At 33.3% G+C, this 20,959-nt stretch overlaps 4 protein-coding genes across 5 annotated transcripts; 1 reads left to right on the forward strand and 3 right to left on the reverse strand.

Moving 5' to 3' along the window:
* Positions 1-1,525: 1,525 nt before the first annotated feature.
* Positions 1,526-4,726, forward strand: LOC123919004 (B3 domain-containing transcription factor VRN1-like). The gene is made up of 4 exons (XM_045971226.1): positions 1,526-2,011; positions 3,109-3,760; positions 3,849-4,048; positions 4,143-4,726. The coding sequence occupies exons 1-4, from the start codon at positions 1,952-1,954 to the stop codon at positions 4,476-4,478; spliced, it is 1,248 nt and encodes a 415-aa protein (XP_045827182.1). The 5' UTR covers positions 1,526-1,951; the 3' UTR covers positions 4,479-4,726.
* Positions 4,727-11,739: 7,013 nt separating this feature from the next.
* On the reverse strand, positions 11,740-12,439 carry LOC123919009 (50S ribosomal protein L11). The gene has a single exon (XM_045971230.1). The coding sequence runs from the start codon at positions 12,387-12,389 to the stop codon at positions 11,940-11,942; it is 450 nt and encodes a 149-aa protein (XP_045827186.1). The 5' UTR covers positions 12,390-12,439; the 3' UTR covers positions 11,740-11,939.
* A 926-nt stretch (positions 12,440-13,365) lies between these two features.
* LOC123919005 lies at positions 13,366-14,723 on the reverse strand. The gene has a single exon (XM_045971227.1). It carries the CDS (start codon positions 14,634-14,636, stop codon positions 13,752-13,754), a length of 885 nt encoding a protein of 294 aa, XP_045827183.1. The 5' UTR covers positions 14,637-14,723; the 3' UTR covers positions 13,366-13,751.
* LOC123919001 (pentatricopeptide repeat-containing protein At2g15630, mitochondrial) lies at positions 13,366-20,929 on the reverse strand. Of its 2 annotated transcripts, XM_045971220.1 has the most exons (3): positions 18,667-20,921; positions 17,083-17,567; positions 13,366-16,749 (listed from the first exon to the last, which is right to left on the reverse strand). In XM_045971220.1, the coding sequence occupies exon 1, from the start codon at positions 20,708-20,710 to the stop codon at positions 18,857-18,859; it is 1,854 nt and encodes a 617-aa protein (XP_045827176.1). In that variant the 5' UTR covers positions 20,711-20,921; the 3' UTR covers positions 13,366-16,749; positions 17,083-17,567; positions 18,667-18,856. The 2 variants fall into 2 exon arrangements, with proteins under 2 accessions (XP_045827176.1, XP_045827178.1); XM_045971222.1 differs by lacking the exon at positions 17,083-17,567 and having other exon boundaries at positions 18,667-20,929.
* Positions 20,930-20,959: the final 30 nt, after the last annotated feature.

Raw genomic sequence — 20,959 nt, forward strand, 5'->3', positions numbered from 1 at the left:
TGTATTGTCTTCGGAATGAGGACCGATTGTTCAATGACTTCTAGGATGAGGGTTCAATTTAAGTCTCTCACCAATGTACCACTCTTTTTAGCCGTTAGATTAAATAAATTTATGTGAACCCTTGAAATCATTATCATAGTGAATTTGATCTACGTATTTTTCTCTCCATTAGCATTTATCACTTTTCCACTGCACAACGACATGGCTAATGGTTTACACTAATTTCTCGACAGGTTTAATGTCAAAGTCCCTCTTTTCATTCCTCCATTTTTTTCAATTCTTAAAATTTAACACAAACTTTTGTTGATTTTTCATTATGTTTTAGGTTAATTTCTTCCTACGTGAAAACTTGAAAATTTACAAACTAGAAAATTAAAAGTCATATGACTCAAAAGACAAAATAAAAGTGAATGAACTACCAACACATTGAAATTCTACAAAATGTAGAAGAAACACTATGCCATAAAAAAACCAAAATAATGAAAGGAGCATGAAAATGTGTTGGCCGAAGTGGTTACCCCGTGACATGATATGATAAGTTGCCTCTCTAGAAGACTAGTTGTTGCGTGTTCGATAACTTTTTGAAGAACATAAGTTATATATAATGGTTCAGTTCCTTTGTTTTTTTCCCCAGTCTAAAGTGTTTTTTCAGAAAACTTACACCATCGAAATGATATTATGAAAAGGAGTCTCAACATCTTCAAGTAAGAGTAATGATTGAAGAAGTGTCATAATCCATCTTCGTTTTCATTGTTCTTAATAGAATTACTTCTTAAAATATGGAGAAATTCTAAAAGTGACCTCTTTGAATCAATTTTTGTTAACTTTAAAACATATTTAAAGATTTTGCCTCAACAATCTAAAAATTGAATGTATATTTGTATAAGAAAAATTAGTTTAAATATAATTATTTTTTACAAAATCAATTGAAATATTGATGTAATTGTGAGTGAGAAAAATTTTCATAAAAAATAAAAAAAGAATGCATTTTTTATCCTTTTTATTTTTCTCTTAAAAAATGAAATTTTAGTTATCCATCTTAAAAACAGGTTTTCTTATCTTCCACATTATTTTTTAATAAAAAATAAAAAATTGGCCACCGCACGAAGACGTGAAATCAAATAAACGTTGCATTGAGACAACAAAATCACGAAAGCAAAACAAAAGAAAAACCTACTACGTGTAAAAACCATTTATTTTGATTAAAACGGATAAAAAAAAGTGTGCCCGGTGAAAATTTTGAGTCAAGGAAAGATCTAAAACCATCCATTTTCGATGAAGGAAGATGAATAAAAGTTTATCTATATGAAAAATTCAGTTCAACTTTTTTTTTCTTCTCTAGAATAGATAGTAATAATATTAAATGTATCTTAATAAATACCAATACAATGGCACGTCATAAATATATAGATCAATTATAAAAAATTATCCTTTTAGAAAAATTAACTTTTTAAATTCATAAAAAAATTATGTATCTAATCTATAATTCATATTTTTAATAATGAATTTAAAATTTTGCTTATATACCAAAACAACTTTTTTTAATAAACAAAACAAGCGACTCCAGTATGTTCCAAACTCCAAACGGAAAAACAACAAAAGTGGGTTTTTTTTAAAACTGGAAATGAGAGAAAGTTGTTTAGAAAAACCAAACGGAGAAAACCTCTGAATTTGTGCTGACTCACCGAGTCACCAACTCGTTATTAGGCCAAGTTGATGTCTTTTTCTTTACGTTTTTTTTTTTTTATAAGCCTTCAAAAAGTAAATAAAAACCATTGTTTTAGTCAAAAAAGCTGAGAAAGTTGCAAAATGCAAAGTTTATTGGGAGTGATGGTGAAGAACTAGATCTGAAAGTTCAACAAGTTCAAGTAACTGCAACTCAAAGGTTTCAACTTTGAATCAAAGGGTCATTAAGGTTTTGGTTTTTTTTTTTTTGTCTCACTGTCAGAAAATGCCTTCTCCTTCATTTCACAAGCTTGTTCTACCCTCCACTCTTCAAGCTAAGCAACTGGTAAATCTAAATTTTCTCTCTTTTTTCTCTTTCAAAATTTGGAGTTTTATTTTTAATTTTTGGTTTTGTGACTTTTTTTTTCCCTAGTTGAATTTTTGCATGGTTTTTTATTTATTTATTTTTGGGTTTATGAGAATTTTGATGGAATGAAAGAAAGAGCTTGATAATGTTTCTGGGTTTTCATCAAGTTTAGATTTTTTTAAAATGGGTGTGAAGAAAAATTCATAAGTTTTTTGGGGTCAAGGTTGGCTAATTTTATGTGTTATTTCCAACATGCAAAACACATATAAATTGAAGAAAAATCAGATTTTTTTCTCTTGAAAATAACATTTTGTTGGATGATTAGTTGTTGCTTTACTGTTGGAAATTCTGAGTAATTTTCTGTATGCTGAATAAATATAAATGATAGTGTACTTTGCTTTAGAGATCTACTCTCTATCAAGCATTAGCTAGGTTGTCCCACATAGGTAGTTCAGTTGGTGAGCTCAGGGACATTGAAGGAGTTTAAAGTAGGATGTACCGGGTTTTGATCCCGGAAACTAAATAACCACTAATTTACTAACATTTGCCTATTTAAAAAAGCATTGTTGTCCCTGTGAGTTTAGCTCAGTTGGACTGCATTATATATGCAAGGGGCGGGTTAGAACCCCGGACATCCCAACTTATCCATCATAAAGGTAGAATTTGTAGTCACTAGGCTACTTGTCAAAAAAAAAACATTCACTATGTTCTAGTAAGAAGCACCTCCTCATGCATTGGATAGTGTTTTAACCTTATGATTTGTATTTTTAAGAGATTCTTAAGTATCTCTGATCAGAAACTAGAACTTTGATTGAGGAGGAATCTGAACTAAACCGATATCTTTGTATTTACCATTGTAGTTTCATTAGTCACATTAGCTCGAGTGTTAGTGTGTTATGGTGGAGTTTGTGAAGCTTTGTAATTCTGAAGTTGGCTTACTTAAAAGCTGATCTTGGTAAACCAATTTCATGAAAAGAGTATAATAGGATATCACTTTTTGAAATGATTTTGGTGTTTTTTATATCATAATTGAAATTTAGAAGTATTTAGAACCTAACTTGATTTCTGAATTGCAGAGGCTTCCAGATGATTTTGTGAAGAAATATGGGGGCAATATGTCTTCGATTGTCACTCTCACAGTTCCTGATGGCAGCGTGTGGCGTGTAGGATTAAAAAAAGAAGACAACAAATTTTGGTTCCTCAATGGTTGGCATGAATTTGTTCAAAACTATTCCATTGGTACTGGATACTTGTTGTTATTCAGATATGAAGGAAAGTCGACTTTCATTGTTAATATTTACAGTTTTGCTACTTCTGAGATTAACTATAAATCACCTGCACAAAGCAGTAACAAAGCGCCTCACTTTGCAAAACAACTTGAAGTTTTCGAAGATTTGGAAGATGAAGATTCAATTGAAATGATGCATTTGTCGCCTACAAACCTTACACATAGCCCATTGCAAAACAAAGCTGTTTCTGGATCAGCCGATAAATTTACGCCTGGCAAACCTCATTCCCCTCCAGCACTGCAGAATCTGTTTAATGGATCTAAACTTAATAGTCTAGACAACCAGCTGACCCGAGATATAGGTCTTCAGTTTAATGTAGTTGAGTTTAAAAAGTCTACTGAAGAGGTGAAGTTGCGTACGGCTACTGATGAAAAAGTTAAAAAAACTGTGGCTACTGAGGAAAAGGTTAAAAAATCTGTGACAAAGAAGCGGAAATCAGGTCTTAGTTATTATTGTTTATATCTTGGTTTTCTTTCTCTGAAATTGAAATTTATAAATAATGATCAATACAATTTGTGAAAGTGCAGATGTCCAGGAACCTCCTTCTGAACATGAAGATGAAGTAGAAATGCGCAATAGATTTTACGAAAGTGCATCTGCAAGAAAAAGAACTGCGACAGCTGAAGAAAGAGAAAAGGCCATGAATGAAGCAAAAGCATTTGAACCATCTAATCCTTTCTGTCGTGTCGTCCTGCGGCCCTCCTATTTATATAGGGGATGCATAATGGTGATCTCTCGAATCTAACACAACATAAATTTATTATTCTTCTTTGACATTTTGATCTTGGCATCTTACATACTAAATTCTTTCTGTTTTCCAGTATCTACCATCCTGCTTTGCAGAGAAGCATTTGAAAGGTGTTGCAGGCTTTATCAAGCTTCAAATCTCTGATGGTGGGAAACAGTGGTCTGTTCGCTGTCTTTATAACAGTGGTAAAGCTAAGTTAAGCCAAGGGTGGTTTGAATTTGCATTAGAGAACAATTTAGGTGAAGGTGATGTCTGTGTATTCGAGCTGGTTCCAGCTAATGAAGTAGTGCTGCAAGTTACTTTTTTTCGTATTACCTTGGATGACGGACTGTTGAGCCCGCGGCCTGTGCAGCAGAACCAGCATGTCACCACAGCTAAACCATTAAAAGTGCCTTTTAGTATGACCTGATTTCAACTAACCGATTTGAAATTAACTTCATTCCTAATAGGTCATAACTCAACTGTATTAAGTATCTATTGTTTTGTGTGTGATTAGCACTTAATATAAATTCTTCAAGTGGAACTTAAATCTTTTGATGTGTCCAATGATGACGACTTTGGTGTAACATAGTTTTTAGCTTGCTGCTGTTGTGTACTTGGTTTGTAAATAGATTGTTTAATCTATCTTAAATCAGAAACTGGGTCGTTTGCTGCTAAGTGCTTACTATCTCGTATTTGTTTTTCCGGCATTCAGTTCCCTTTCAGTTTTAAGTTATGTTTTAGTGCTTCTCTTCTATTTTTTCGGTTGATTCACCTTGGAGCCTTTTATATACATCTTTTTTTTCTACAAACATGTTTTACATTATGTATACAAAAATTCTTCTAATCTTCTCTATTTTGTTATGGCTTGTTTATCCAAAGTCTTAAACAAAAGATGGAAAAAAAAAACAGAAGCAATTTATTTCTTCTCTAAGTTGGTTAATTAGTTCATATTTTCTAGTCATACTGTTACCAAACTAATAATTGATTATTGATGTAACATGCAAGTTCCAATTTTGGTTGAAGGGTTGGTTGGTGGAAATCTTGAAAGATTGTGGATATACATTTGGTTTTGTTTTGTAGGAAAATGAATTTGACAAAAGACATACAATGTGTTTAAATTGGTCTCTCTTGGTGTGTACTTTATTATCTTGGATGGTAGACCCTATCTCTGTTGCATCATGGGTCCATTTGTTGTTTTCTCATTGTACTTTTGTGGAACGTCATTTTAGTGTTTTTTAGGCCAAAGTGGTCTTTCCCTTTAACATGAGAAAGCGATCAACTCCTTCATTTTTGGCTTTATAGGGAGTTTCTTCATTTTCTTGCTAGCCTTTGACGTCTTAATGCACTAATGGCTACGCTACTAATTCTTACTTGAACACATTATTTAGGCACGTATATTTAGACACACTCGCATAAATAAATAAATAAATAAAACTAATAGAAAAATAATTTAGTCATATTATTTTATTTATTTTTTCATTATTATGTGTATGTCTCACACCTCAAATTTGTAGTTGTGTCTAAGTAACTATTTGCCCGGTTAAACTGATATTTTTATAACTTAACAACTTGATGAATTGAAGAAAAACTCTACTATTTCCTATAAAGTGTTGTTTACAATGGGACATCTATTTAGTTTTCCCACGATGAGAAATGTCCATTACAACCACTGATATATTATACTCCCTCCGATCCTTATTATAAGAAACACTTTGACAAAATCACACAGACCAAGGAAGGTAAATTTTCTCATTAATGATTCTAACATTTTATGTTATATTACAAAACTAACCTTTGACTAGCATGGGAAATAGACTTATCTAATTAATGCACTAGCATTATAATGAATTATTTGATTGTATTTAATAAGGGTACAAATGGAATTGTGTCAAAGTGTTTCTTATAAAAAGGACCAAATAAAAATTCCAAAGTGTTTCTTATAAAAAGGACCGGAGGGAGTATTATCAATATTGGATGGTTTATATCAAGGAGTGTATCTTTTGTACCATTTTTTTTCTGTAGTAATTGTTTAGTTTACATCTCAGAATTCAGAGTTAGGCCGTAAGATAAGTAAAGATTGATTAAGAATTATTTCACCGGGAGTCGAACTCAAATTCTTCCAAACAATCTGTTCCAGAAAAAGCTTATTAAGTACTTGAACTCAATATCTTAATTGCTTTTGTACTCATTTGATAACCGTATCTTTTGTACCAATTTTTATGTTCATTTGCATTTATTTATTAACATGACTCCTTTTTATTATAGAATTTGAAGTTTGTACGAAAGGTATTTGTACTTACATTTACATATATTTTTAATTCATAAAAGAGTTTAATTTCTATAAATTTCCTGTAATATTTTCTTTTGTTAGTTTAGTGGTTATCATTTCATGAATAAGTGAAGTGTTTGGGATTTAAACTTCAACTCACTATATATAAATTGTGATGTTCCCACCAACTGAATTAAAGTCACCCTCACAAAGACTTTTTCTACTATTTTTAGTATCTACTCCTATGTTAATAAATAAAAAAGTATTTTAAAGCTCTACTTTTCGTTAGGACGGTCACACTCACATATAATATACATGTAAACTAAAAAAACAAGAACAAATATAGGCAAACGCCTATACATATTTGGTGGATTTTAATGACGAAACATTTATCGGTTGTATTGACAATTGTGTAATTTTTACTCCAACACAATAAATCTAACGAATAATTTAGAACTTGGATTAGATCATGCATGTGTTTTTCAATTAACATGTTTATGATTGTTTTGAATTTATGAGTTTTTTTGGGTAAGTTTAATCTAAATGCCGTGAATTGTCAATTGCATAAAAATGCGGTTTCTTTATCCAATCCAAACTAATTAAATTTAGTTGGATCGTGTAAAAATTTGACAAAATCTTATAAATAGACCTAAATTGATTTGATAAATAAATTTCATCACTATAAATGTAAGAAAAAAACATCTTCGATATAAATGTCAAATTCTACAATAGTTTTTTTTTAATATGAAAATTCTAAAATTGAATTGGATCATAATCACCAACAATGAAATATCGGTCTAAGTCGTAAGAGTCTTGAGTCGTTTAAACAGGTGACCAGAGGTTCGATTTCTCACCCATATATATGAAAAAAATTAATTGAGAGAACAAAATTTACTTTTATTTTTATAAGCAAAAAATGAATCATAAGGAGTACAATGGGTACTCAACCCTTACAATTCAGAATATATCACTTTAGATGAGTTGAAAACAATTTAAAGGATTATTACGCCAGTAAGAGAAAGCTAAATTAACATTGTTCCCCGTTCGGCCTATAAACCAAAACCAAGAAAAATAAATAATTTGCTCCACTAAAAATGATATATTGACACAGTCTCCTCTGAAAATAATATTATTACGCGTACGCCCAATACTTCATGTCGTCGCCAACCAAATTATATGACGAATACGCTTGCGAACAAAATTTACTTGTTTGCCCCACAAATTATCATAAGAAGATTATTCACTCCAAAAAAATTGAATGTTGTTTTTATTTCCTTTAATACTAGTGTTATTATTTTTTAAGCCCTCCCGATTAGGTGCATCATCTCCTCACCATGAATTTATCTTCTTATTTAATGTTCACACACTTTCTATTTTAACTTTCCTCTTCTTCTTTCGTAGTTCATCGAAACATCAACTTCTTCTCTCATAATCTTTTTTTCTCTCTTTCTCTTGTTTTTACTTCCCATGAATGATCTATTAGTTACATATATAGAGAAAGTGTTGGACCGAGAGGGGAGTCTCACTATGTTGGATCAACACATTGGACATTGAGCAATTACACAAGTAACTTTAACGACTTTCACCCAAAACCTTTAGTCATTAAGTTTATAAATTCTCTCACTTATATGCAGGGGGTTCCTGAGGGTGTTCGGGAGGTGCGGTCGGACAGGGCACCAAGCTTTTAGGGCACCAAAATTATTACTTTTTAGTATATACATATATATGTTGAAATATAAATAAAAATTAATTAGTAATATAAATATTTTTTTTAGAATAAGCATAAACTCTAAAAAGAAAAGGCTTACACTAACATACAAATCAAAGTAGGATAGATTGTCCACATATGACATGCATATGTAATTAAAAAATATATAATTAACATATTATAATTTAAAAATGGGGCATCAAGTTTATAGTTAGAGCAGGGCACCCAAAATCTCAGGGACAACCCTGCTTATATGTTGTTCAATCTCAACTCTTCCGATCAATGTGAGACTTTTTATCACACTTGCTTGATAGACATCAACATCTGTGTGTGTGTGTGTGTGTGTGTGTGTGTGTGTGTGTGTGTTCCCCCCAACCAGGCTTCGATACCACTGTTGGACCGAGAGGGTGGAGTCTCACTAAGTTGGATCAACACATTGGACATTGAGCAACCACACGGGTGACTTTAACACAACATTTTTCCCCCCCAAAACCTTAAGTCATTAGATTTATAGGTCATGTCACTTATATGTTGTTTAATCTCAACTCTTCCAATCAATCTGAGACTTTTTACTCACACTTGATTGATCTCAACAGAAAGTGACAAATTTTATATTTGTAGTGAAAATATCATATAGAACATTTTAAAAAAATTTAGAATATAAAACCTCGTAGAGTAATTGCAATTTATATAAACTTTTATTATTTTGAGTTTTGTTTTTTTTCACTATATTATATATTTTATAAAAGTTCGTAATATATTTCTTTGATCAAAATATATACTATTTTTTAGCCCCCGCCAGGGAAAAAAATTGGATCCGTCAGTGCATCCTTCCTTGATAAATATAAATTACCATGAAAAAGAAATTGTACAATGTATATTGGTACAAAGTATAATTGTTTCTACTACAAATATTATAGGAGGAGCAAAGTCCAAATAATTATAAAATAGGAGAATTTAAAATTCTGAATTTTAAAGTAGAAGTGTAAAATTTTGATTCAATTAAAATAAGAGGATTTTTTTTTTTTTGACAAAAAACAAACGATATTCATTCATTCAAATTGATAGAGTACATCGATGCAATACAAATTCAAATTCGCTAAAAACAAAAAGGATAAATCTGCGAACAAACTCACAGTATCCGTGTTAATAGCATAAAACGGCAAATTACATAAGCCTACGAATATGACTATATTGAAGTGTCTGGAATGTCCATGCCTCCAGATCTGTAGCGTTGATGACACAAAAGTCGACATTGATTGGGTTTGCACTAGATCGAAAATAATCCTTCAACCTGAAAAAACAAACACCGCACAAAGACGGGAAAACACAAATACACCGCACAAAGACGGGAAAACACAAATATACCGTACAAAGACGGAAAATCAAAACAAACAAATATGTGAAAATCACACTTATTTAAAACAAGAAGGAAAAAAACAATTTGGAGGGGTGATTCTAGGTCAAAACTGGCCTAGAATCACCCCTCTCTAAAGATTAAGAAAAAGTTGTGACGGCTAGGGTTAGAAGAGAGGATGAGAGGATGAGAGGAAGAGGCAAAACGTAATGACACAATATAAATGTTGTTGCCCTAAAATTAAAATAAGAGGATAAAACTGTATTTAAGCCTGTATTTAAATTGTTTGTATTAATGAGTGTGTGCCTACATACTTTTTATTTAGATTTGTGTCCAATAAGCACTTTTATATGTGAAAAATATTTGTATTTAGTTCTCATCTAAACATGAATTATTTCTAATTCATGTAATGAGAAAGCTGGGCAGAGTTTTTTTTTTTTTCTTTGACGAATGGGCAGAGTTGTTAAGAATCATTCTGGGTAAATTAAACTCAAGTCATTGTTTTTATGTTGTAACAAAAAAGTAAAGTTTAATTGTTTATAATAACACAAGAATGTTGTAAAAATAACACAGTTTTTGTTTATGGTTAGTTCAGTTGGTTCTTTTCTAAATGTTTAATATCTTTTTGGATCTTGATTTGCCAATTTCAGAGCGGGAAAGTTAATGACTTTGGCTCAGTCGCACAAGAAAACATAAAATAATCGTTTGAACAAACATACCCATTTCACTATCCATTGCTTGACTCGCTACCCTGCAACCCACCAACACCTCACTGCGCCACTGTCGTCCTGCAGGTTGCCACCGAACCACCACCCACCACCCGCACAAACAATAGGTAACAATTTTGGTTATCATTGCTGTGGAGTTTGGAATAGAAATTTAAGAAAGAACAAGAGCAGGATGAAGAAATTAAGCTCAAGAACGAAACAAGACGGAGTAGCTAACTGAAATCAGAATCATTAATTTCTTGTGGAAATTAAGGAAGAGAAAATGACATAGACTAATGTATCTTAGAAGACGCTGACTTTTTTCTTCTCCATAATCAAAAGCAGAAAAATCTAAATAGGTTGTATAATGGATTTTATTTTGGACTCTTGATTATTTATTTTTCTTCATATTTTAACGGGTGAGATTGAGCCAAATTCATGGTAACTTTCCCAAAAGTTAGCAAGTGTGATAAAATGTGATCAATTTGCACATGGCAATTTTTTAAGAGACACACTCATTGTTTTTGGAAGAAGCCAAAAGAAAATTTTATTAAAGATTTATGGCACAAGATATGCCAAAATACAAAACAATTCATAGGCAAAGTCTGATCACCTTACAAACACAGTACTAAATTTGGATCAATATCCACACAACCTCAATATCTAATACAATACAAAGCAAAGGAAACCACCTGATACTAACATAAGTGCAAAACAGGGAATGCTAAAGGGGCCAAGGAAAATTAATATATTAAAGAGTGTGTTTTGAAGAGCTGAGTTTAAAAGATATGCTGTAAGTAATATTTTTTATAAACACTGCATACTTTGCAATATCCAGCAATTAGACTATGGCTAGTGGTGGGTAAACGCATTGAGATTCAAATAATCAGAAGACTTACCTTTATCTTCTCATATGTGACTCAAATTTATTATTATAACACAAGTAACACAAGAGTTGTATTTCAACTGAATCCACATATATATTTTGAACGTAAATCATAACACTATTTATGTACAAAACATGTAGTACTCAGATTCAATTTTGTCTTGAATTGAAATTAAACTGTTATGTTACTTCTGTATGGCAATAAGATACTAGCAAATTGTAACCATGGTTGTATGTAATTAGTTTCTTTTCCTACCTTGCTATCTTCTATTAGCAATGACCTATGAAGCACGGACACAGACACCAGACATGACACCGATAATAATTTGAAAAATGACATAATTCAATTTAATCATAAGTGTCGGTGTCGTGTCGGTCCGACACTGGCACGTGTCCAACACATGACACGCCTAATCCTAAGAGTGTCCAGGCTTCATAGGCAATGACAGAAAAAAAATCACACTATTGTTCCCATAAGCATTAGTTAACCAATTAAGCTCTTATATAGAGCCAACACTTATTAAGCTCCGGGCTTCATAGGCAATGTCCCATAAGCATTAGTTAACCAATTAAGCTCTTATATAGAGCCAACACTTATTAAGCTCTTATATAGAGCCAACACTTCTGCTCAAAAGTGTGTCCAACATTTATACTTTTCATAGTTCAGCACTACTCTCTTGTACTAAATCAAAGACCCTTATCATGTAATAATCTCCTAAATGTCAATTTCATTCATATAGATTTGACAAATTAAAACTGTATTAGCTAAATAACATTAAGATTATAATCACTTTCTTCCACTAAACATGTATTCAACAGAAGAAGAAAAATACAGAACAAAACCATGTCATTAATCATGTGAAAACCTAAGAAACATTACATTGCTACATTTTCAAACAGAATCAATATTATTCAAAGTTTGAAATCCCTAAATCATCAATTCATTCATTCATTCATTCATTCATTCAAGATCCTTAACAATTTTGATTCCCATACTACTAGCAGTACCAATAATCGATTTCGAAATGGATTCAAGAGGCATATTCTGCAAATAAGGATCAGATTGTTTCACCTTCGCGATCTCATACACATGCCGAAGCGACAAAGTCGTAGCAGTCACGTGACCGGGACGAGTGCTTCCCGATTCGATACCGGCGGCTTTCTTCAAATACCACGAGACGGAAGGAGATTTGACAGTGAACTCAAACGTGTTGTCTTTGTAAGCTGTTATTGTAACCGCCATTGGTGTATCTGCTTTGAATTTCTGAGTTCTTGCGTTGAAGTCTTTGCAGAACGCCATAAGGTTTAATCGGTATTGACCTAGCGCTGGTCCGACTGGTGGCGCCGGACGTGCTGCTCCGGCTGGAACTCGCAATCGGATCGTCGCTGCAACTGCCTTCGGAACGCTCATCGTTGGTGGTTATGCGATTTGTGATTGATGGTAGCAGCAACGCGAAATGCTCAGAGGGTTTAACCTGAGTTATTAAATTGGGCTGGGCTGGTTCAAATATCACTTTAATGGGCCGGGTCTTTCTTTTCCATAAAAAATTACTCTTTTTTTTTGTCTGATTTAAAATTAAATTCACTTTTGCACCTCTTTCTTTTCTTTTTTAGACAGGATGATAAATACCACATGAAATTTACACGCACCATACAATGGGAGATTTTGGGTTTGAATCTGATGTACTATGAATATTCGACTTAACAATGACCACATTTGTCAGTTGAATTAGGACTTCGATGACTCATAATTTCAGTCTCCATATTTTTTAATTTAGAAATAGAAGACAAAATTTGTGTATCAATCAATATAGAAAACCCAAAGATTTAAACCAGAATTTTATAAGGAAGGGAAGTGAAGGGTGTTGTGTGTGGAGGGAAATAAATGGGATAAAGATTTTTTTCTTCAATCAAATTTAATAATAAATAATCCAAATAATAATAATAAGATATAGAAGTCTTGTCCCATAAGTTTATTTAATGTCTCATACAAAAAGTTACAAAAATTTTGGCACAAAGAATACGTAGAAATGTTGAATTTCTTGCTTGTTTGTTTTTCTGAACAAAAATTGATTTTCTTGTTAGTACTTCTCAAAGTAGTTTTTTTTTTATTTAACTAGCAAAGTCTTAATAATGTTGTGGCTCAGCTCAAGAGGTCCTTCACTATATGAAATTTAGATATGGAGCCCCTCCCTGTTATAAATAAAATTAACAAATTTGATATTTACTAACAAAATTCAGCTCCTGAAGTTTGCTATTTTAAAGATCAACTTTTTAAGCTGAACTTGTTAGAACAAATTCACAAACATAGAAATATTGCACTTTTGAAATTAATCAAAGTATTTTAATATCATCATAATAGGTATGGTCTTCAATTTGGTTTCTCATTATGCGCAATTAAGATTCATAGATAACTTGATTCTTACATTTTCTGAATGAGTCTACCACAGTAGACACAGTACCGTAATAGACACCAAACACACAGTACCTTAATAGACACCAAATATTTCTAAACTATACCAACATTGTATAGCTAATAGTTTAGTTGAAGATTTCCTTACAAGTTATAAAACTCAAGATTATTGAACACCAAATCTATCTAAACCTTGGCGAACATAAAATACATTACATCTTATCGAGTTGCATACCTTCAAGACTTAAAAAGTGCAACCACTAGCCATTTTTTTTATAAGTAGGAATCGAACTCGGTACCTTGGGATTTAAAACATCCACACACTTTACACACCTGACTAGTTTAACAAACTATAGTAGATTACTTGGTCGGCTTGAAACCTTCGTTGACCACAGAGGAGTCTACAACTTTACTTTGAATTCTCTCATATTCCAACCTGTCTACAATGGTAAGTTTTTTAGCCAATTTCATGCATACAATCCCTGCAAATATCATAATTGCAGAAAGGATCCAACTGAATTGCAAATTGGCTAATCCTCTAGCCCGGAAATCCGCCTCTTTAGAACCACAACTAACTGCTCCATGAATTTCACCACCACTCTCATGACCTCCCAAATTCATCACACATCCTTCAGGAACAAATGCAGGAATCCACAGCATAAACCCCATGTTTATAAACCAACAGCCTTGAAAAATAACCGAAACCGAAAGCACAATAGCCGCATTGAAACTGTTGGGAAAAACGGTTGCAGCCAAAGCTGCAACAAGTGAAACAATAACTATGAGCTGCAATAGCCAGTGGTAATGGCCTTCAAGTCCAACATGATCAGTGGAATGAAAATGGAGCAAGAAAAGCTCTTGACTGAAAACTGAGGATACAAGTATCCCAACAAATCCAGAGAAGAGTTCGAGCGAATCGGTTAACTCGGTTGAGAGGGAAAACCCAGCAAACAAAGCAAGGTGTATGAACATAGTTGCATGTTCAAAGTTATCAAGCTTAAAAGCATAGTGAAAATAAGGGATATCTAGAATTTGTATTAGAATTGCTATGATTGAAAAGGATAAAATTGAAATAAGTTCCAAGTGTTTGAAAATAAATTGAGACGTGCTAATTTGGTACCAAAATCTTACAGTGAAATTGGAAGGACCTTTCACAACGTAAGATTTGATTGTGTTGATTATGTGCCATAGGCCAAGAAATGTGAGGGCTAACCCTTGCACTATGTGTGTTAAAAACAAGCCCATAACAATTTCTATTTTTTTCAGAATAGAACAATTATTTAACTTGATTTGTTAATTTAAATATGTGAAGGCATTAGGAACATTATGCTTGCACGGAACAAGGTGCTTTATTTATATACATCAATTTTATCTTTTATTTTTTGTGTGGATAAAAGGTGCTTTATAATTATGATGTGATTAGTCCACACCTTTTACTAAGTAGTGCATGGTGCATGTGTTTCCACAAACAGAAAAAAAGAACCTAAATATTGAGCAACAAATCATGATAGAAGATGAAAATGGGCACACCACTTATTAGTAATTAAAGTAACCGCCCAAGTAAAGTTTTTTTTTGTTGTTAACTGGTAATCGTCCACGTGTAATTATATAGACTAATTTCTCATGTTGGGTAAAACTACAACATGTGGCAAAAAAGATTCTCAATAGTTTTAACGTTGTTGCATTCTCAAGGCAGAATTCGAATTCATAACTTCTTTGTAAGGAAAAATACAATGCCAAGAGTCAAACCTACGTCAGTTAAGTTGGATGAGATTGAATAACATCAACCAACCACACTGAGATTGAATTCAGGACCTCTAGTTGACTGGAAAGAGACCCGAGTCATCTCATTCAAAGTATTATTTCCAAGTAAAGTTCAATAGATTAATTAGACCTATTGTTTTCCTCAGAACTGTGCTTTAATTGGAAATCCGCATGGGAGGATAAGAGATAAGTCCTCTTTAAAAAGCACTAGATGTAACAGTAATCAATATATTACAACCTTACTTTCTTGGTGAAGCTGAAAATAACTATGACAATAGTGGTTGTCCCTTGGATTGTGTGGAGTGAAATTTCTCCAATAAATTTATGTGGCAAGCATGGTGTTCCCACTCATTAAAATAAGTTGATTCTCCATTACATGGAATTCATGTAAGAAGAAGTGATAGAGAAAGTGAAAAGATTTTGCGTACATTATTTTCGTATCATCTCCTTTAAAATGAGTAAAATGTATAGTGGGAAAATTAAACGGTTGATATTTCATCATATTCAGAATTTTTTATGCATGTAAAATATAATAGCAATCATTGATTTGTTGATTCACATTCATATTACACACTTTACCTTGTAAAGTGACTTTTTCACTTCGAGCGTGCAATTTATATCATAAATCATTGTTGTTTTACTCTCTGCTCACTTAACATGCATGAAGATCTGACCAAAAATAAAACAAGATTGCTATCAAATATGACAATAATTGATGGTCATTTTTCCAATATTGTTTTCAAGTAAAAGAAAAAGAGGAAAAAAGAAGATGAATTGTGCGTTTGAGATAACATTTGGCGAGTGATGGCCAACCATTCTGGTACCCTCCTTTAAATTCAAAATAATGCAAATTTTAACTTTAGTCTTTAGGTTTTTGACCAAGAAAAAGTATATAAAGTATAAGGAGTTGGGATTTTTTTTTTTGACCAAATAAGGAGTTGGGAGTTAGAACACGGTTTCATAATAAAACAGAAAAGGAAATCAAGCATGAGCCGTTACTTCCACTTCCAGTTATAAGGATATACTACTAGAAAATCCTTTGAAAAGTTAGCTTTTATGTTGCAACTTCTTTAGAGAAGATTTGTGTCCATTTATCATATAGAGACAAAAGTGTCAGTGCCATCCCCAGAAGTGGTGAATTTGGCAGCATTTTTTAGAACAAATTATAATTAAAATTATAAACAAATTCACGTGTGATTATATTAGTTTATTTTTTGTTTTTAATGTTTTACTTTTACTGTTAAACTATTGTGTTTTTACAAAAAGGAAATATTATTTCTCAAAAATCAATGTTGAACTAATTTTTTTTCATCGTTATTCAATGAATTTTGTTCACCCCATTAGTTTGACCTTTGTTTTAGCATCGGTTTGTATCACAGTAGGGAAGATTCTCAAATGTAAGTGGAGTCAAAGTGAAGAAAAAAATGTTGTACATGTTGTCAAACATGTTTATAACTAAGTGGTTAATGAGCTTTACTAAAAATTGAATCAGCTAGAAGTACCTGTTATCGAACCATAGCTGCAACAATTCCTAGTCTGACTTATTTATCTCCATGTCGAGCTCTAGATTACCAAGACTCCTTTCTCCTCGTAACTGGAGAGTTAAAGACAAAACAAACAAAAAAAGTGTTAATGGTCAAGAGTGCCACCTCAAATTTTAATTGCTACAGTAACTTGTGGTGTGTGGTTTTTAAAGTGTCTAGTAAAGTCAAACAAATTTTGGGTTGGGTGGAATTGATTCTAACTTTCTAACAGAACAAAAATTTCAGTCTCATTTATTTTGGACAGGAAAACTCATTTCAATTCTCAGCAGAAAAGAATTCATTACAGATAATAGAAAAAATAGGACCAGGGACATTCCCTTCTGATGTTTTAAAGCCTAAACTCCTAGGAACTCCCACTAGGCCATGAGCTGCAGCATTTGTACCTCTTATAAAACTTGACAATCTTGGATCCAAACCATATGTGCCAAAAGATCCTTACTGTGAAGAATTATATGGTCAATATTGATATTTGATAATTGAGTTTTAAACTCCCTGAAGGCATTTTACTACCACTTCTAAGTCAATTTCAATGGACTAGTTTTCATAGCCTTGAACCATCTAAGGGTCATGGGTTCGGCTGCAGTTGGAGGAATTCTAATCGTATCCAATTTGGTGATGGTAAAACTCACAGCCCCTACATGGTTACGGACCAACAAAGAACAGCCGAGTATGCTATTCTCAAAACAACCAGCACCAATATTGACTTTTGTAGTTCCAGGGGTAGGGGTTCCCGATTTTTCACGCTGCTGCCTCCCTCACCTTCATGCATCCTTTCACGCTACTGAAAGCTAGAATGGCAATCGGGTTGAAATGTGTTTTGTTAAACACAAGCTGATTTCTTCCTTTCCATATCTTCCAAAGAGTGATGCTGAAAATTTAGCATCCTAGTGGGTCAGGCACTGTGAGCAACTGAAGTAGCCAAAAAGTGTATCATAATTCATGGACTACTGAGAAAAGTTTAAACTAGAGGCCTTTTTAATCAGTCAGCCAAGAGCCCAAGACACATGTCCATGATTGGTTAATTCTATTGTAGTTGTATTAGCGTAATTTACACAACTAAATAACACATCATAAATAACAAAATAACCTTTTTAACAAAATGAAACTCATAGATACCAAGTAATCAATGTGAAAATAATACTGAAATAGACTTGCACAGATAGTCCCCGTGAGCTTAGCTCAGTTGGTAGGGACATCGCACTATATGTGCAGGAGCCCGGGTTCGAACCCGGGACACTCCACTTATTCACCTTTAAGGTGGATTTTCTAGCCACTAGGCTACTTGACCAAAAAAAAAAGACTTGCACAGACAAAATGCAGTACAAAATTTTAAAATTGGAAAAAAGAAATACAAGGTAGTTTGTCTGATAGGGTAATGAACGATACATGGATTAGTTCATAGATGTTTGGACTTCACTACTAGGAATTGAGAGTTCAGACAGTTACAAATAAAGCCAGATGATTGGCATTCTGTTGCTTAAATATTCATTGAAGAAAGCAAAATTGAAAATATGCTTTGGACCAACATTAAAATGATAAGCTGATTTTCACCATATAAATCATAAAATAATATGCCATGCAAGTGTCAACCATTCACAGCAGGGGAAACAGACTGAGACGTATTTTGAAGGCGTAATTATATTAACTTCTAGAAGCTCACGAATCATGATAGCTAGCGAAATATTATATTCAAACCAGAATAAAATGACTTCATACATAACTTGGATTAGGTGCAATGCCACTAGCGCCTATAATCATATGAGTATAAGCTAACTACAGTGAGAAACATTTGACATTATTTAAGGCAATACACCTGTGAAGCACAATAACTTCCATGTGCTAAAAGAAAAGACCAAATTCAATCATTCTATTAATTTCTAATGTTAAATGGAAACAAGAATGTAATTGTTGAAATAAATAAAAAATTATAATCTTAAAACAAAAGAAATGAGTCAGGTAAATTATACTTGTACAACAAACTTCATTCGCTTGATCTTCATAATCAGGCACGCCTTTGTTGGTTTGCTCAATGATGAAGCTTGTAAAATCAGGACTGCCAAGACATTGTGTCCTAACACAAGTCCCAGAATAAATTACTTTCTTCTAGCACAACCCCTTGTCCATTCAATATCCAAGTAAATGAAGATAAATAAATATTCATTTATCATCATTTCCCACTACGTCATCATCATCTGTTTTCCTTGCCTCAATTATATATAGGTAGGTGTTGTCATCAGGAGTAATGCCTTTGCTTTTCATTTCAAAGAAGAGCTCTTCAGCACGCTCAACTTCACCAATTTTGCAATATCCTTGAATAAGAGCATTGTAAGTAAGAATGGTAGGATCAAATCCTATAGACAACATTTCATCATATACTTTCAAAGCATCCTTAATATCACCTCTTTTACCGTAACCACTAATGAGTGTATTGTAACTAATATGATCAGGCTTGATCCCCCTTCTTTTCATTTCATCAAGAAGTGTTCGAGCTTCTTCCACTTTCCCTTCCCTACAATACCCTTGCATCAAAGTATTGTAAGTGACTTCGTCGGGAAGAACCTTTGCATTATCCATCTCATTCAAGAGTTGAAATGCACGATCAATATTACCATTTGCACAGTGACCATCGATCAATGCATTGAACATTATGATATCCGGAAGCAGACCTTCTTTTTGAGTCTTCTTAAACATCTCATCTGCCTCACTCATCCTACTCCTTTTCCCGAGAACAACAATAAGCGAAGTATACGTTACCAGTGTTGGTCTAATCCCTTTTTCCACCATTTCATCATAAAGGGTGAAGGCTTTCTTCGCATCCCCACATCTGCAATAGCCATTAATAAGTATGTTATATGTAACAACATCAGGCTCTATCCCTTTTTCTCTCATTTCTTTTAACATATCATCAGCTTCTTCCATCCTTTTATCCAAAAACAATGCATGTATAAACAAATTATAGGTGACAAGAGAAGCCACTATGCCTCTACTCGTCATCTCATCCTTGTAAGCAAAAGCCTTATCCAATTCCCCTTTATTGCAACACCCATCAATCAACGCATTATATGTTACAGCGTTAGGAACCAATCCAGATTCCAACAATTTACAAAGTATATCAGATGCCTCCTCGATCCTTCTTTCTTTACACAACCCAGAAATAAAAGAATTATAGGTGTAACAATCCGGTTTAAGACCTTTATCTTGCATCGTTTGAAAAATCAAACGAGCCGCTCGAAACTTACCTCTTAAACAGTATCCATGTATAAGGGTATTATAAGTAACAACATTAGGCTTCACAGCAAAAACTTCCATGTGACCAATAAATTCCTTAGCCTTTTTCAACTTGCCTTCTTTACACAAAACATTGATCATAATGTTAAAAGTGAATAAACTAGATTTGACATTCATCCTAAACATATCTTCATAAAAACTCCAAGCCATTTGTGTTCTATTAAGTTTCAAAAACATACTCAAAACCCGATTGCAAGTCTCGATTGTGGGGAGAATCCCATTTTCTTTCATCAAGTTGAAACATTCAAGAGCTTGATTGGGTTTCTTGAGTTGGCAATAAGCAGTGAGGAGAAGGTCAAATACAATAGTGGTTTTTGTATTGAGCTGGTTAAGGACGAGTGATAATTGATTGAAAATGATGGTGGGGGTGGTGGTATCGATGATGGGGTGAAGGATGTGGAAAGATGGTTCGGGGGATGGGAGACGATAGAGGATGCAAAGGGCAATGCAACGGGCATTGAGGTCGAGACAATGAGGGTGGTTGTGAAGGTGTGAGAGGAGAGTTTGAACAAGTGGTGGGTTTTGATGAAGGTTAGTGAGAGTTGATGAGATAAGGGATGGAGTGAGTTGTGGTGCAAGGTGTTTGATGAAATGCCAATGAGAAGATTTGATGGAATTGAGGAGAGTTGTTTCGGTGATTGGTGGTGGGAGTGGGGAAGTAGTTGAGAGTGTTTTGGGTTGGCGGTAAATGGATTTGGGTTTTACGGTTTTGAGGAATTTCATGATGAAAAATGAAAAGTCAGATAATACGAAGATGAGAGAATGGTAAATGGAAGTTGAACGAATGAAGTGTACGATTGTGATGTGAGGGAAAGGATATGTGACTATGTCAGAATGAGAGCAGCACAGACGACCGCCGTCGCCAAACAAGGGCTGGAGTGGAGACGTCGCTCGCACCAGAGGAATGAATTCAAAAAAGAGAAATAGAAGAAGATGCAGTTTAAAAACAAGAAAGTTTTATTCCGACATCTT

Source organism: Trifolium pratense, linkage group LG3 (assembly GCF_020283565.1).
Source record: "Trifolium pratense cultivar HEN17-A07 linkage group LG3, ARS_RC_1.1, whole genome shotgun sequence".
NCBI lineage: Eukaryota > Viridiplantae > Streptophyta > Magnoliopsida > Fabales > Fabaceae > Trifolium > Trifolium pratense.